This window comes from Charadrius vociferus, unplaced genomic scaffold, assembly GCF_000708025.1.
Source record: "Charadrius vociferus isolate BGI_N301 unplaced genomic scaffold, ASM70802v2 scaffold198, whole genome shotgun sequence".
NCBI classification, from domain to species: domain Eukaryota; kingdom Metazoa; phylum Chordata; class Aves; order Charadriiformes; family Charadriidae; genus Charadrius; species Charadrius vociferus.
In genome coordinates this window covers 2,671,949-2,690,344 of record NW_009649951.1, presented here as the reverse complement: position 1 = coordinate 2,690,344, position 18,396 = coordinate 2,671,949, and the positions used below count along the sequence as shown (strand labels likewise).

Below are 18,396 nucleotides of genomic sequence, written 5' to 3'. Positions count from 1 at the left end.
AAAAGAAGGAATACCTCCTCAAACCCAAGGATCTGACTTCTGTTGACAGTGGAGGTTTTAAACAGCATTTGCACATACCTTGCTGTAGGTAGCCATATGCGAATGTATACCGAATATTTCACTTAATTGAAAATCTACTAAAAATTTCTGTAGTAGCATACAGATTTAGTGACTATCCTTTTTGATGACTGCAATGCAAATCTGTATTTAATTATAATACAAGCTATTTCATAGGTGGTTTTTAAAAGAACATTAATTATTGCATAACAGCATTTGTGTAAGGGGACATGTATCTCATAAAACTGCTATTTTGGGTACATTTGGCTTTTTCTTTTTTTTTTTTTTTTTCTTAAAGACTAGTCAAGATTCTGGACATTAATTTTCAGAGTAGAATACCATCCCAGGCTTACCTATAAGTTTAATTTAAGCTTTCTCATATTACTATACACACACTACAGCTCTGTTGAATAAGATGTTAATTTGATCCAGAGTTGGTTTTTTGCAAACATTGACCACTGCACCTAAGCTTCGCTGCAGTTGCAGGATGTGCACTATAATACATCCCCTATGAATGGATTTCAGTGACCTTGGGCTGAAAATGAACCTATATCTGGAGAAAATAACAGTTACTGTATTCAGTAATTCCACAAAATCTCCAAAGAAGGATTTTTCCTTACTGAAGGCAAACTACACAAAAGTATCCAGCCTTAAAAAAATACAAAACAAACAAACACAAAAAAACGATGAAAGACAAAGAAGACAAATGCACCCTGAAATTAGTTATTTAGGTATGTCTAAACTGAAAACAGTTAAGCACATGGCTATGACATTCGGCAATGTCTTATCTTTAGTTTGTCAAGGTTTTTAAATCCCTCTTGAGCTGCAGTACCATTTTTAGCTTGGCTAGGTCAGAATGACACTGAACAATATGAGTGATGACACACTAGACAGCTATATGGACAGAGTTGTCATCAGCAAGCCAGCTGTGCTAACACCTGTATGTCCTGCACAACTGATCTTTAGGAACAAGGATCAAGAAAGTCAGATTACTGGGGGGAGAAACAAAAGTCATTCATAAAACATTGAAATGAAGAGGTGCTAATTTGAGATGGAACAGGAGAAAAAGTAATCTTTTTACTGCATTTTTTTCTGCTCACAAAGAAATAATAGCTTGTTTCCTACTATAAACTTCTTACAGCAGTGGTTTAGAATTTTAGTATTCTAATTGGGGTTTTTTCTGTGATTTTATTGCACATACACATACCCACTGTGTCAACGGGCTTGTGATAGGGCCAGTTTAGAACAATCAAGGACCATGGCGATGAATAAACCCTGAGCACACACACACAAGCAGACTTCACTCTGTTAATGTGTCTAAACACGCAGAAGAACCAGCTCTGGGAGTGACATTAGGCTATGGAAAAATTTTCAAGTTGAGATCTCTAAAATGGAGTTTTCAATCATTATTGAGATAACTAAATAATATGACAGACTATAGATTCAAGTTAACTCAGAGAAATGTGGCTGATCAGTATACCTAAAAGTATCAGGTCACTTCTATTGGAGACTGATTGTGGCAGCTAACTTAAGCCTCATAACTGTTCTGTTTTTTCAAGGCCTGATGAATTTGCGGTCTTCTTGCTGAAACTAACAATTAATGCCACTTACACTGAGTGTTTTTACTGATACAATCACCTGTATATGGACTTAGAGCTGTTGTAAATTAATTTCTTACAGGCCGTAAAACAACCATCATAAGGAAATGCATTTTATTGCTATGGACCACATCAGAAATACCAATATAATGTTACTAATTCTCAAGTCTTCAAAGGTCTCGGCCCATCTCCAACTGTCTTTTTGTCTTGTATTAAAAACATTGTTAAATTGGATAAAGAAAGATAATTTTGCATTTGTATTTTACAAGTATATAACAGGATGGATTGTACTGTGTTGAGATTTTTTACAATGGATAGAACTGTGGGGCCTCACGCATAGCCAGCTTAGGGACATTTCCGAGAAGACAACAGGGGTGGAAGGGGAGCAGCACTGAGGCAACGAAACGCAATGGTGGAAGGATTTAAAAGCTGATGGCTCTGTGTGGAAGCTGTTCTGCCAGCTGGCACATGAACCTTTCAATCAGCAGAAATGAAGTGCGTTACAGAAGTGGATGAAGAAGAATTTTTCTAACCAAGTGCCAAAAGGAAAGAAGCACAATGGACAGGTGCTTTGATCCGTGAACTGTCCCAAAGTGTCAGAATGAGTGGGTTGCTAACCAGTATTGGGAAAAAGATTTTTTGGGGGAGGCTTTTTTGTGTTTTTTACTCTCATTATCACAGCTCATCAGCCTCACAGGGTAATGGGTAACAGTCTAAGCTTGTGAAGACACGGTATTTTATTAACCTGTTAAAATGGCCAAATACCCAAGCAGCCAGGGCTGGGAACAGGCTGAAAACTCTGCCAGCCCATAAAGCTTGCCAATACTTTAACAGTTAAAAGTACATGGGGAAACAAAAACAATTTTCTGTCTCTGTACAGGCTGACTCACTGGGATGACTTCCCATGGTGGTGTTTTGCACAGGCAGAGTTTAGAGAAGAGGGATGGAGGGAGGCTGAAGAAGGGGCAGTTACAGCGCTGTACCAGATGCAGTGCCCAGGCAATGGCAGCGGGGGCTGCAGGGCGGCCTCTGTGAGGAGCGGCCAGTTCCAGATGGCTCCAACCGACCCACCACAGGGCATGGCCGAGCCCCTCAGCCAAGCTGGTGGCTCCTCTGTGAAAAGCTACGTAAGAAAGGGCAGAAATCACCACAGAGGCAGAGGAGGAGGGAAGAAAAGGAATGAGAAACAGCCCTGCAAACACCAGTGGGAGAAAAAGTGGGAAGGAGAAGTGCCTGAGGCACCAGATTGGGTATTTCCCTGCAGCCCATGAAGAGGACCCTGCTGGGGCACATGTCCACACTGTAGCCTGTGGAGGACCCCATGCTGGAGCAGGCTTGTAAGGGAACTGAAGTCCATGGAGAGCCCACGCTGGAGCAGGTATTCTTGAAGGACTGCAGCCCATGTGGAGACCCCACACTGGAGCAGGGAAACAGCACGAGGAGGAAGAAGCGGCAGAGAGGAGTTGTTATGGACTGACTGCAGTCCCCTGTCCCTCACCCGCCCTGCACCTCAGAGCATGGCCAGAGGACTCAGGAGTGAAGTTGAGCCTGAAAGGCAGGACGATGCTAATTTTTTTTGTCTTCGTTTCTCATGATCCAAATCCATTTTAATAAAGAAATTAAAATAATTTTCCCCAAGCCAACTCTGCTCCACCTGTGACAGTACCTAGTACACAAGCTTTCTCATCCTATTTTGTCCCTATGTACTGTTGAGGGGGAGTGAGATTGCGGCTGGGTGGGCATCTGGCTGCTGGCCAAGGCTGACCCACCACAAGCACCCAAACTGCAAAGCAACACAAAGGGAAGGCCGAAGATTTTAGCAGAGAGAATGTAAAATGATTTCTTCCACGGATGGGATTATCATAGCTAATAATTCATTAACTACACGTTAAAGAATGCAGTTGTTTGAAATGAACAGATCTAATGTCCCTTACTCTGTTTGTGCAAACATGATCTTAAGAAGTACAGAAGAAATTAATAATGAAACATCGTTTATCAACAAGTATAACATGGGTATATTTATTACTAAAATAACTTCTCAACATATTTTTGAGAGGAAGGTGTTTCAAGAAATCATTTATTTTTAATACATAAAAAAAGGACTGCAGATGGGTTTTAAAATAAGACATTTACTTAAATGCTTTTTCCTCTTGATAAGATGACTTTTTAAGAAAACTCTTTATATTTGAACTTCAAGCAGATGGAATTTTTTCTGAGAACTCTTCCAGTAAAAAATAATTTCTGTTACTGTTTTGCATCTTACATTGGGCTTTTTTTCTTTTTTAAAGGAATCGGTCAAGTCATGGACACAAATTCTCTAAGTGGCTGATGTTTAAACCTGTTTTACTTTGCTCAGTTTTTCAGTGTAAGGCTATCTAACAGATTCTAGGGAAGGGGAAAAAAAAATGCACCTGTTTTCCAAACCTAGATTAAAAAAAAAAAAAAAAGCTATTACCTTTTGGTCATCTTTAATATTACAACAATAAAACTGAACCAAAACACAATTTTCTTGAGGTCCTTTGTTTGCCCCTGGTGGTGTTTTGTTGTTTTTTTTTTTTTAAATTTGGTAAAACATTCACTTTGCACTTTGATATTTGTCTTCAATATTCAGATGGTATAAAACCAAGAAAGATCTCTTATTTTAATGGTATCAGGAACTCTTGTGCACATAATCCAGCTCCAGGACTCAGATGAAGATAGCTAACATGACAAGACCCAGGATAAGACAAAAAATACCCTTCTAAAGAATATCTTGCAGGTTATGTAGGATACAGAACTAGCTGCTAAAAATATTTTCTCTCTTAGCATAGCACATGCTCAAGTTCTTCAACATTTATGCTTCATAAACATTCATGAAGATTTAAAAAGGTGGCTCTGAAATGGTCTTAAAAGAATCATTCTGGGCACAAGCATGCCCAAGCACTTGTTGACAAAGCCAAATGTATGATACTAGATTTTCCATCCAGTCACAGGCGCGGGAGGTGGGGGTGCTAAGTGTTGTAAATGAACCCTTATCTACAGCTGTATTAGAAGCATGCACTGTCTCCCTCAGCTCTGCTTCTTTTTGCTTTGTTTTCTGAATGTTACACCCAAGTACACCCAAAGGCAGATGATCTAGTACCTACATTGCTGCCTTCTGGATTCTTGTAGTGATAATAGTACGGAAAAGAATGAGTTTGCTTTAATGGATATGAGTGCGTGCTGTCTTATCCTTAGTCTAACTAAGATTACTAAGGATGTCTGTAAAATCCCTCTGAGCTCTATAGGCAAAAATTTAGCATTATGCATTGATAACACAGATCCTACAAGCGATGCAGTGGAATTTTGTGGATATTTGCTCATGAATACATCAACGTAGAAATATCACAATGTTCAATTTCAAGCTCCCATAAATATATCCACAGCTAACAGTAATACTTGTTCAACTCCAGATGATTCTGAACTTTATCCATTTTCTTTGGATTCCTTTTTTGAAAACAAAAGCAGTTCCCAGAATTTCTATGAGAGAAAAGACAGGCTTGTGCTTCCTTTTCTACTAGTGTTCTGATTTTTTCACTGCATGAGAAAACCTTTAAGAACAACAGTGTAAACTTGATAGTTTACACATAAGCCATGTTCATTCATGTTAGATAATTAGCTACCACTATGACGTAGGGCTTACATTTCAGATATATCCCAAACAAAGATCAATAATTTCCCTTCGTTCTTCTAGGAGAAATGACATGTCAAATTATGAATGATTTACAATCAATTCTTTTTAGTTCCTGCTGTTTTTTTCCTGCTGAAAGGAGCATCCTGACATTTCTAAATCTTATGTATTTTTCATTCTTTAGGTTGACAAACCAGAAAGAATAAATTACTCTGCCACTCAATAATAAGCTATCTGGGCCTAACAACTATGTACATCAAGAACTACGAAGCAAATGTAGTAACTAAAATTCTCAGAGAAAGATGGGAGTTTCTTGATCCACTCACTGCATCAGGAAAATCAGTACTAAGCACGAGACCTTCCCTGTAACCTTTCACCAAACTTTTTAATCCTTGTGCATATACAGCACTGCTTTCTAAATCAAAATGTAAACTTGCAATCCAGAACAATAAATTCTCAAGGCCAATGACGTTACATGTACCTGATACAGTAAAAACACAACACATTCTGCATTACGCAGATTTCCCAAGCTTAAAAGAAGCCAGTGTGAAGAAGAGGACACAAAGGAAGACACTACCAATCAGCATAGTTTGCTACAGCTAAAACACACAGTTTAGGTACTGTCACTTTTTGTGAACATCAAAGGAAAGGAAAAACTGAGAAAGGTATCTGAAAATTAAATTAACAGCAGTTTTGGTGGACATCAAAACTAAAATAAGGAATAGATTCCTGTGTTGCTGGGAATTCAAGATGGGATAAGGGAAATGAACACTCCCAGGTAATAAAAACACTTCTTTTGCTCTGTGTTGCTCTGGACTAAAAACAGTTATAAAACAATCAGCCACTAGAGCTACAGCTAAAACCAGACCTTCCTCCCAAATAATTAGTATATATAGCTTTGTAGGACCTTCAAAGCATACTATACCAGGGCAAAATAGTACAAAGTCAGACAAATTAAGATTATTACTCACTTTTAAAAATGTTTTTAAAAAATATTAAAGTATTTGATTACAGGTTAATATTTACTCTCTTTTCCTTATTTTATTTACCATGTATCAAAGATTAAAGTAGCATGCGCAATGCCAAATGTCTTATGGCCACCACATATGCGACCTCACAAAAAGATCTCTACCTTACTCAGTAGAGAGAGTTAACTCAGCAGCAATTATGAATTGTTTGGATGATCAATAGTCCTCACTTGGTAACCAGGAAAAGTGCTCAGTGACTGAGGGAAGGAAGGTGAATTTTGTAATAAGTTTTATATTAAAAATAAGAAGTCCATATACTACAAAATCGTATTTTATTTCACTAAATATGAATAGTTTTTGGAGATGAAAGAAGTTGAAGGTGGAAACTTAAACTTGAAGGGAAGGAAATTGCTTTACAACTTCTACTCCCCTCCTTCCTTGAGAATAAGCAGTTGTAAAACCTTGATGTGTTTAGAAATACAAATGCAGAGCAAGCACTTCAAATTCTTACCTTGCAAAGAGTGGCTTCCACAGATTTCATATGACTAATAATCAGTTCTTTGTCTCTAATACAAGAGGGGGAAAAAAAAACAGAGTAGTTAATAGAACTGAAGCTTTAGCAATGTAGAAATTAATTTTCTGCTACTTTATAAATATCATGTCTTTTAAAAGTTCAGTCAAGGATTCTATCCTTACGAAACAGAAGTCTGGATAATGAAATACCACTCTCATGCCTTTCTGTAGATTAGGGCTTCAGTAAGAAAGAACTTCAGTTATGCCGCCATAAAAAACCTTGGTCTCATCTGATGCATTGACAGAAATGAAATTAAAGATGCATAATAGCATATGACTAAGGAGAACAGGACAGCATGGCCAACAAAACACCATAGGAAATAAAATGGAATCTACGCCAGAAAAGCAGACTCCTTAACATTCTAGGACTGTCTTTTACCTTGCCAGCTATGAGAATATTTTGTTTGAGCTCTTACAGTTCCTAAAACAGAAGTCAAAACCCTGGTGATGTTCTGCCTGAAATGACTACTGCTTCCTCATTTCTTGATTCATACTATCCCAACAGCAAATACAGGATGGTGGACAGAAAAGTAGGACTGGCTTTTACATTCCTAGTAAAGCTGTCACAGAGATTTCTCTCTTTTCAGGATCCTGCCTTTCTTTGGACTAGACTGACAGGGACATGCTGTTCACCTTCTCTGCTGGCTGTGTTTATGTAGTGACTGCTATTTGTCTCGGTGAAGTCAGTTCTAGAGAGCCAGTTCAACACCATTAATTTCTACGTTAAGTACTGACATAGAAGTCAGACTGTTCCTCGCATGTTCTCAGGTGTTCATCATAAAAAGGAAAGTATCTTTAGATGGAATTTTGGACCCAGGATAATAGGTGGTTCCCAGATTCTTATTTTTGTGAACTTCTGATTTATTCTCTTAAATAATATCTTAAAATAAAAGTCTGGTAATATTTGTTTATAGCACCTACGAAAAAAGTTTAAAAAAAATGCATCTATTGCACCCCTATATGCCAGGATCTATGTTTTATTCCATCTTTATTTCAGGTATTCATCAACTCCTACAGTTGTAAGGCAAATTATAATTGGATCATAGAAGTATTCTTTAGGATTATTATCCTGAAATGTAGTTCAGGCACAAGGAACATGCTTTACATCATCTTCTACACAATAGCTGTGGTGAAGGTTTGATAGAGAGTTTCTGTGTAGCAGAGGAATGACCAAACAGCTCCTAAATTTCTGTCACGTTCGCTGCTATCAGACACTTTTATTAATACTGCTTCCCACTCTGGAGTAAAGTAGAACAGAACTGCTGGCCACCACTGCAAGAAAATCAAGGTCACAATTCTCAGAATGAGCCAGCCATCTTGCTGTTCTTTAAAGCCGTACAAAAGATTAGGAAAGAACTTGAAAGACACTCATGCATTGCTTACAAACACTCAGGTTATGGAAGAGATACTAAAATAAGACTTTCTGCACAGAAGTCAAGTCTGTTTCACCTACTTTGGTTATATGTTCCAAAGGGGAAGAAAAGACATTTGTCATGAAGAGCTGGTAGGACAATAAATGGTATGGGGTTTTTCTTTGTCAATATTCAACTGCCATCTACAGAAATAAAACCACTTCATGTTGAAATAACCTTTTCTGAATATAAGAAGGGCCACAGGGAACAATCTTTACTAGATTGAGTAAAATAGGTTGGGACATGGTGAAAAGGGCCAAGCTTTCCAGAACAAATCCTTCTCCAGATCACACCAGCTTTAGTACACTCATAATAAATAACATTTGTCATTTTAATTAGCTTGTTAAACATTTCACTGATAGCCATATTAATTACATTATTTCACTTGTACATAAAACCATTAAAGCTTGTAAGCTATCGTTCTTCAGAGGTCAAATGTATCCCAGGTATAATAAGAAATTTTAATTTTAAATTAAACTTTTTTTAAATCTTAGCTATAGACCAAATCATTCAAAGCGCACACTACAATAGAGTAACAGAGATCAGAGTCTGCAAAGATTTATCTTTTTATCTGACTATACGACTGTAAGAGGTTAGTAATAATCTCATTCAAGTCAATGGAACACCTTTTGACTACCAATCTTTCCAAGACTGGTCCCTGAACATTTCCTTCCACTCTCCAGGTTATGGAATAAAAAGGTATGGGCTTTATGTCTAAATTCAAAACTCTCTGAAATCAGCTGAAAGATCTATCCTGTTCCATACATAAGACTAGGTCCAAATGGGTTTCAGCCCCTTCGGCAGCTAAGAGTTGTCACCTAGCTGACGTTCCCGTTTTTATTATAAAAAGGTTGTATGTCTCTATAAAAAGATGATGTGGAAATAGAAAAAACAAGCAGTCATTTCTTAAATAAACAAAGCGTTAGAGATCTGCCAAATAGATGTTGTCAAATCAGTAAGATAACTGGCAAACAAAAATGCCCATGCTATTTCAGGACCTAGAATTGGGAGCACTATTATGGAATAACTACAGAAAACATACCATCTAGTATCTTAAACTAACAGTTTTCTTTTTAGAAGACTACCACTGAATTTCAAAGAGAGACAGATGTACTTTTGTTTTCTAGCATTACATTAGCCAGGGCTAAAACCCTGTGCATGAAAGTAAGAATTGATCTTTTGTCTGTTTTAAGTGATCTCCCCAAGGTCTCAGCGCTCACTTCGCTGCCATGCAGAGGGCACTCTCTGCATCATGGATGCTCTCTTTCAGTCGACGCTTGTCCTGCTCCAGCTGGGTAAGAAGTTTATTGAGCTGACGCAGAGATTGATCTTTTCTTCTCAGCTCCATCTTTGCCTCGGAGAGTCTCTGCAAGCAGACAGAAAGCAGAGTTACTTGTCAGCCCAAATAATTAACTTCAATTTATGCCATAGGCTATTAAACAAAGTGGAAAACAGACTGACTGTGAAGTAGATTTGGACCATTACATACTAAGATTTTATGAATTCTCTAGCAAAAACATTACTAACTCAGAACCCCCCAGTTTTTAGTGTATTGCCTATGTACAAATATGTTTTGTAAAATAAAGTGATCTGTTGATCAAACAGGTACGTATACTATGCTACAGGTACTATATTTACAAATATCAGCTCTAATCACAGTGAAAATAAGAGTACAGCATTAAAGAGAACAGAGTATTCTCAAAGCTTAATTTAAAATCAGCATTAAAGAAAAGAATTCCCAAAGAAAGGGAATAAACAAAGTAGCATTCATTTAAATATTCTGCACCATTCAGAAATTTCAGGATTAAAAAAATAATCTAATATTGTCTGGTAGCGCATTAAGTACAGTTTTGCTGCAATTCTTGCTGAGAATAAATCACCACTTTATGGTGCTTTCACTATTTTAACATTAGTTTTCCAATATGCAAAATAGGACATGTATTTTTTTTAATGTTTCTCTCTGGCTTAGAATTAACACAACATGCTTTAAATCAATTCAGATTAATCCAATAGATGACAAATAGCACACCAAACTAATTAATACAGAACCTGGGCTAGTTACTACTCCTTTCTGCTGGGATAAATCAATACTTTTATAGACTGGAGTATAAATAATGTGATTTCATAGTTTGCTAAATGTTACATTTTACTTACAGCTGTTAATTGCCTTTTTAGAAAGAAATTATAATAGGTGGCTATAAACATTCTTTTATAAAATGCAAATTCCCTGACAGATACTAAACCAACGTGGAAGGATAGAGAAGGCTGCACAGTTGCAGGACTGAGCTCTTCTTGCACCTTGTTTTTAAAATTTATGGATATGTTTTCTGCTTATGTTCTAAGAATGCTCTGCATAATTTGTACTCAGGAGTACTTGACTTGGACTGTGGACATGGAGAATATGTATTATGCTGTGGATATGTAATAAGAACAGTATATACAAAAGGCTGAAAAAATTTGGAGGGCACTGAAAACCCAACTAATTTGAAAAAGCTTCAGACCCAGCCAAGAGTCAAAAGCATTTCAAAAAACGATATGCTAGAGAAATTTCTATAAAATAACAAAGTACAGCATAAAACTGCATAATACTGCAAAATAAACTGAAACCCGTGGATTGGTGTAAGTTTTCTTCAAATACTTCTCAACACAAAAAAGCAACCAGTTATTTCAACAGTGTATTTGGAAGGTACAACACCACTACCTGAACCCTCTGTTCAGGCTGAGCTTAGTCACTGCTGTAAGAGAAAAAACAATCAGAGCAGTTTATTTAAGAAACTCCAAACCCCAGAAATGCCAATATTAGTCTTGCTCAAATTACTGCAGGCTGAATGACTCTATTTCGCCTCCTATGTCATTATTTTTGATGAAGAATGCCATTTTTCATTCAAACAAAGATAAACACACAGATCTCATTCTTCCACTTCATTATGAGCATAAAGATATCCAAAACCAGAAGTGTTGCTTTCAGAAATTCTACCCTAATGCCACTAGCAGGTATCAAAGCCCTGTCTGGACAGCTGAAGTTGTGAATTGTTCAGTTTTTCAGAAAAGTTATTTCCAAGAAACCAGATGTGGATTAGCAAGGATAAAAGGAGCTATCTTTAATTTAAGAACAAAGAATGTTATCTTCTTCCATTTATTGTGTCTACTGTTTGTTTGTTTTAGGCTAAGTCAGCATTGAGGAAACAGCTCCAAAACCAAGTCCTGTTCCTTCCCCATCCATATTCCCATCTTTTGATAGAAAAAATTTACTGAACAGAGAACAATGCCTCCGCTGCCAATGCTCTGTTCAGCCCACTTTCACATCTGATTGAAAAATCTGTTTTTAAGATGCAGTCACTGGACTGAGCTCTGGCCAATGTAGAACAGATAATTCTGCTAATATTTTGATGCAAACAACTTTTGATGTACAGGCTGCTGGAACAGAGTCTGGGTCCAAGATTCTAGTGGTTTAAATGAGTGAAGAAAGACAGGATAATAGGAACATTATGCATATTTATTTCATTTTTATTAGATAGCTATCCTTCTACAGGGCTGAGGAGTTGTCTGCTCCTGCATAAAGCTTTGATCACTGACCACAAATGGTGAAGAGATCCACTAGGTGTCAAAATCTTCTGGGAGCTGCTAACTAACCTTGCTTACCAATTGCAAGTGCAGGCCTATTAATAAGGCAATAAAACAGGGATGAAATCGTGAAGCCTAACTCTTTGAGAGGCACAGCCATCAATCCACACTAGCTGGTGATGAAGCAATACAGAAAGTGATTAAATCAAATATCTCACTGAACAGCTGCTTTATTATATTCTAAACTTTCACCATTATTTACAGAAATCTCCAAAGGATTCAGACTTTATCTATCAATAATATTGCAATATTTAAGCAAAATGTAAACTGATTTTAGCTCTCCAAAAGCAGTTTCAGCATTCACTTGAAGCTCCTTGCTACTGTGGGTTTAAGTCAAGCCTTGGAAATTGCTCAAATACAGTGTGGAGTATTCTAAAGTAATGGCTGCTAAGCCTCTCTTTTTTTCCTTCTTCAGATTGATCTAATTAAAACCCTTGATAAACTTTATGGACTCTAATATTTCCAGCTGAGTGACTGAAACCAAGAGGGTGTGCCTCAAGGCAGCAAGGCAACAATGATAAGCAGCAGGTTAGCCACTAATTTCTCAGCCAGGGTAGATTGTGAAAGTGTGATGTTCTGATATCCAAGAAAGTGTTCAGGAGAGAATAGGATAAATCAAGTTTAATAACTCTGCTCCTAATTGTTCCCTCAATGCTCCACTCTAATTACTTGGAGAACTCTCCTGACTGTCACCTGATATTAAGTTGTTGGAGGCTGAGTGTGGAGCAGTGAGATAATCAATAAACATTTAGTGGGGAGAAGAATGAAGATCCCGTTAAGCAGTGGGAACCTGCAGCACCCAAAGCCCTTCTGCTCATGAGAAAACCTATGGGAGAGCCATAGTGATTGCAAAGCAATAATCCAAAGCACTGTTTTTAGGCCTTGAGGCCTTTAGGCAACAGTACATTTGAGAAAAAAAGGTTAACACGGTCACCCTAATTACAGCCCATTTTCACATTCTTCATATATACGCGAAGACAAGCCAATTAGGTAGAAAGGAAGATAAGGGAAGTTTTATTTGTATACTAATTAAACCCCTGATGAAATTAAAGGAAAAACATACAGCTCTGTAATTGTGTCTGAGAAAGGTCACTTCAGGTTCAGTTATCAGAAAAGCACAGCCTTGAGATATTTCACTTAATCCACAATATAGCCCTTATTTTGCCCCCCAGGTCTTAGTATTTACAAAAATAAGAAAATTTCAAAACCCGATAATGCATTTATCTCAAAATGTTTTCTGTGGACAATTACAATTGTTAAAAAGTTGAGGCTAAATATGATAAGAAGAATGAAGGTTTTAAAAACCTACTATGTCTGCACATAGTTCTGTGAAGATGCTGAGCTTTCACTTTCAAGCACAAGTGATTCTGAACCAACTTACAAGCCAAACTCCAATTTATTGACATTCCGTAAAATTCTGTTATCTGTTTAGTTCAGATGTTTAGGCATTCAGGTGCTAATTCAGACATCACTGCACTCCTTCCTCTACAGTCCACCAAAATCTGATAGATCGGTTGAGTTTTCATCAGGATGCTTAGAAGAAGTTCCCTTTAGAGATATTTTAGACTTAGGCTTTTTTCCCCCATAAACTGAGCATGAAAAATCATTTGTTGGAGAGAACACCAAGTAACTGATAGCACTGCAGAAAAAGCTTATGGGATGTCTGTAGGCTGGGTACTTCCACAAATAATTTTAACAGGCTTAGGCTTTGCAGTGAGGAATCCCTTTCTTCAAAACCAGTTACAAAAATAAATCAAAGTTTAACATTGTCATTCTCTACATACAAAAAAGCACTCTATTCAAAAGATAACAGATGGGTAATCATTCTAGACTAACGATGGCAGTCATACAGTTTAAATTCATGCAAAGCATGTGTGACACATTTATACTGAGAGCATATTTTCCAAGAGCAACTAAAGCTAGATCAAACTGCTTACTAAATTAGATTTAAATTACTCAGACACAACACAGCACTACAAGACATGCAAATATACTGCAGTATGTGTATTATGAACTAATTTGTGAAATTAAAGATTTTGTCTTCAGGATGAAGTTTTATATATATTTTCCATTTGGATGCAAAATACTATTTTTTAAGACATCTGGACATGGAATACATCCTGAAAACTGTCCTACACATATCACTAACAAAATTCAACAATAAAAAAAAGAATACAATGTTTAGCCAGCATCCATTCCTCCACCAGTTGAAACACACTTCCCATTATCCCTGTTGGCAAACATAATCTTCAGGATGATCTGAATGCCCCTCAAAAGACAGTCTACAGGTAACGTAGAGAAGTCTTCCATTCTTAAAAAGCCCCAAATCCAAAAGCTACAAGAAATTACATTAATATTTAATGTGAACTGTATTTTTAGTGTGCAATGCAAACCAAATTATATTAGCTCAAACCATATGCCTGAATTTCAGAATGTTTTCTGAAAAGAATTCTTACTTATCAAGAACATATCAAAATGAAACTTCTTCTATCAAAATAGATTAAAAATCTCATGGAAAAAAATTCTGTGGCAAAAAAAAAAAAAATCGTAACTGAGACTTCTCCTCAATACATGGAAAAAAAAATACTTTCTAAGGCATACATTTAGGCCTATGTCAACAAATAAGACAGATTTACACTTCTCAACTGGAAACCAAACTGCAATATAAAAATATTCTATCTGGATTCACTGTGTGTTTCATAGTGGCTGCAGTAGTGTCTTAAAGCAGTTTGAAATGAACTCCATGTGGCTCTCCTGCTCTTGCAAAGCAGAGCTAACCTGAGGCTGACCACCCATGACAAACCTTCAATAACAAATGCTTTCACATGCCCTTCAAACTTCTTTAGGAAAAGAAATACCAGTACTCAAAAAGACGTGAATCAGCTGTATATGCTTTGCAGAACCTCTCTGCTACTGGACCTTCATCCTAACAGCCGCAACCTTTTCATATGCTGGCATTCTTAGAAAGAACATACATGATGACTCTTCTCTGAAGTATGTGATGTAGCATGGAAGCAGTTAAACTTATCTTAAAGATCACAGTGCACCTAACAAGGTGCAAAAACAGCTCTTCACATCTTTGAAAGTGCCCTGGGTAATGAGGTCACAGAGTACCAGGGGGTCTACTGAGCAAAACAGTAACACCAACCAGCACAATGATTTTAATCAATAACCAACAGAATACTGGTGCATGAAGGGATACTTGCAGACATATTTTCACATTTCTGACACAATGTCAAATACAATTGCTTGTGATTGTTCTATATGAGAAACCCTCATAATATTGGAGCACAAACTATGCTAACAGCAGAAAACTTTAGGCAAATCAGTATCATAAAAAAGTCAAGCAATCATCTGAAGACAATTGTAAGTTAAATGATGGTGAAGGTAGCTTAAAAAGCAGCTGTGATATACAGTTACTTAACAAGACCTAGAAGCTAATAAGAAACATCTCAACAAAAATATATTCAAGAATCACTCAATGGGTTGGATGGGGAAAATGCATACATTTTCATCTTGCAAGAGGTTTTTCTTACAAAAGTCATTTGAAATTGTAGACACTCACATTGTGAAAGCGAGTGGCATTACATGTGTATGTCTAGACAACAGTTCATTTATTGACTGAAGAATAGCTCTCAAACATCCAAGCAAGTTCAGGTACCACAAGCAATTTACCTACAGTAGTTCAGGCTGGATTATAGTGCCTCAAAGACTTAAAGCTATGCTTAATATCTCTGTGCTACAATGCAGACTTATTTCTCAAGAGAAAATCTATTCTGATCAACAAGAAAGGAATGCATTTTTCAATTGCATTAGCTCAAAATGTTCAGCAAAGGATGACTGAAAATGCTTAAAGAAGTCACTGAGCTGTGTACGCTTTAAAGTTATTGTGAATTAAAAGAGCTTATTAATTTAAAGACAATAGCAATTCCTGAATAATTCCACATAATAACACTTCTTCCAGAAGAGACATCCTACGTTCACATGTCGCTCAGCTTCAAACTAAGTAAAACTAAACAAAACTTTGAACGTTTTTATATGCAGTAATCACAAAATATAAACTGCTCACACATAGGCCAGATCCTCATGGACTGTTAGTACTAGCAAACAAAAGCATCAGTGTTAAAATGTGTGAGCTAGGTACACTGCTGTATCTGAAGAGCAACAAAAGTTGGAAAAGTTGAGGAATTCCCTTTTTAATGCCAAGACGCCCTGGGCCTCCCAGACATACGGTAATCCAATCAGAGATAATAATTAAGCTCTACTTTTAAACAATGTTTTGGAAAATGTTAAAGTACATAATAAAATTTATGCACATTATAATCTAGAAATTTTTATCTTCTTCTGAGCTAAGTGAATTATGTTAGTATTACTGGAAAGCTGCAGAGAAGGATTACGCCACCTTAATGGAACAAAGACAATTTTAGAAAAACTCGGGCTTTATCATTGTGACTTTTAAGCGTATTAGAAAAGCCCTTGATGTTAAGTGAGAATAAATTTTTGGAATCACGAGTGGTGGCATGAGCAGTTGATCATTCACCTCATTCACCTCTGAGATGCTACCTCAGGACTGATGTTTCTTTTTTCTCCCTAGAAAAGTAAATTCCTCTCCCACCACAATACGTAAAACCTTGTGCAACTGCAGACTAGACAAGATCCAGCCCTGCAGGAACAGCAGCTTTTCTGTGCTTTGGCAGTGTCACGCCTTTGAACCAGTTACTTAAGTGTCACAGAAAAGAAAAAACTATTTTTTTCCACTGTTACACTTTTTACCCTGATAGACCCCGAGGCCTTATAGTTGTTACAGTTCCAAGATTTCAAAAAGATGGTTTATACATGGTACTGCAAAAGAGGACTTTTCGTAACTCTCTGATGTACCTGTATGTACGTGAGGCACCCAACTTTACAGTGGAGCTCTGACACCACTCTGTTAACACTGCTCTCTGCTATACACCAACATTTGCAATAGTGTTGCTTAATTTTGCTATACGTTATCTAATTGTGCATATTAGCACACAGTGTACAACACAAAGATGTAAACCATAGTAATGATAAAGTGCTGTTTGTAAGTGCTAATATATCACATGTACATACACAGAAATATTTAGCTGGGTACCTATGATGACACAACGTATAGCATTAGTTTCTTGCATTACATTATAGGTGAACTGTGCTCAAACCATCTATCTCTGATGACGTCCTACTGGTCTTATTGATCTTGCAGTCCAGTGACGTTTCTAAGCCCAGGAACAGACTCTTTTTATGTTCTCAAAAAGTATTTTTCCACTGGATCTGCATCACTCAATTTATTTGCAATACTTCTAAATCGTATAGTTAAGGTAACTCAGGAAGAAGGAGAAACAACAGCAAGAAAATTATTAGCAATGACAATGAAATGTTACCTACAAATTAAATAGTCATAATTCCATTCCCATTGTTTATTTAAAAAAAGCATACCATTTGAAGTCAGTGGGAATCTGGACACAGACTAAAAAGTCATCAGGGAGGGACAGGTTAAATCACACAGAATTCTGCCTCAGAACTAAATTTAAGAAACAAGTATTACTGTACAGTGGCTTTATGTCTTCATTTCAGACACTGGCTCAAAAAATGGGAATCCTAAAAGTCTTCAGGATAGTTTCAAGGAAATTCAAGGAACTTAAGGTCCAGGTCTCTGTAAGAAAATATACTGCCCATGACTTCAATATACTGCATGACCTCAATATACTGGTGGTCCCAGTTAAGCTGTTTCAGTGCTGCAGGTCATTCTGCAGCAGTTTCTTGGAAGAGGCTGCCACACACTTCTACCAGACATTAGCCCATTAGTATAAACCATCACATTAAGTAGTTATGAAGAATGTCAAGTATGCCAATTTATGCCACCTAAAGTTTTGATCTGCCTTCAGCAAGAGTTTTTCATTTTTTTTAATTAATTAACTGGACAAAGCTTTTTTTAACACGGAACGAACATTTACATAGGCTTTGGCACATTTATCACGTTATACAGTTTACATTCAAACACTGCCTTCTCCTTCAGAAGTGTTCTGACCAAACAGTACATTTGTATTCAGTCATATGTGTTTCCACAGACAGCCTCAAATGCTGTTTAGTGTATGCATATTTTATTTTAATATTATGCCAGCCACATCCTGCTGCATGAAGTATCTGCAGGGGGAAAAACAGGCATACATGATTCTCTTTACCCCTTTTACTCTTTAAACCTCAATAAAATAAGAATGAATTGCTAAACACGTAATTTCCTACTAAAAGGTCTATTCTTTTATACAGGTCACCCCTATCCCTCCCTTCATTAAAAACTTGAGAGTAGTCATCCTAGCAGAAAGAACAGATACAGTAAAACACAATTTAACTAATATAAAAGGCGACTTCTAAATCATTCTGTTGAAAAAGCATCAAGGATATATTACATCCCAATATTCAACAAGGAGATCAAAGTGCTATAAAGGCATATTGACTGGGTGTCTCCCTTGCCTCCAGACATGCTTTGTGTCACA

At 36.9% G+C, this 18,396-nt stretch overlaps 1 protein-coding gene across 1 annotated transcript in view; it reads right to left on the bottom strand.

Moving 5' to 3' along the window:
* Nucleotides 1-18,396, bottom strand: part of CCDC171 (coiled-coil domain containing 171) — a 163,198-nt gene that overhangs the window by 68,110 nt on the left and 76,692 nt on the right. Inside the window, exons 20-21 of the mRNA XM_009891512.1 lie at nt 9,478-9,623; nt 6,784-6,838 (exon numbers count right to left, since the gene is read on the bottom strand). Coding sequence (XP_009889814.1) covers nt 6,784-6,838; nt 9,478-9,623 — 201 coding nt within the window. The remainder of the gene's footprint in view (nt 1-6,783; nt 6,839-9,477; nt 9,624-18,396) is intronic.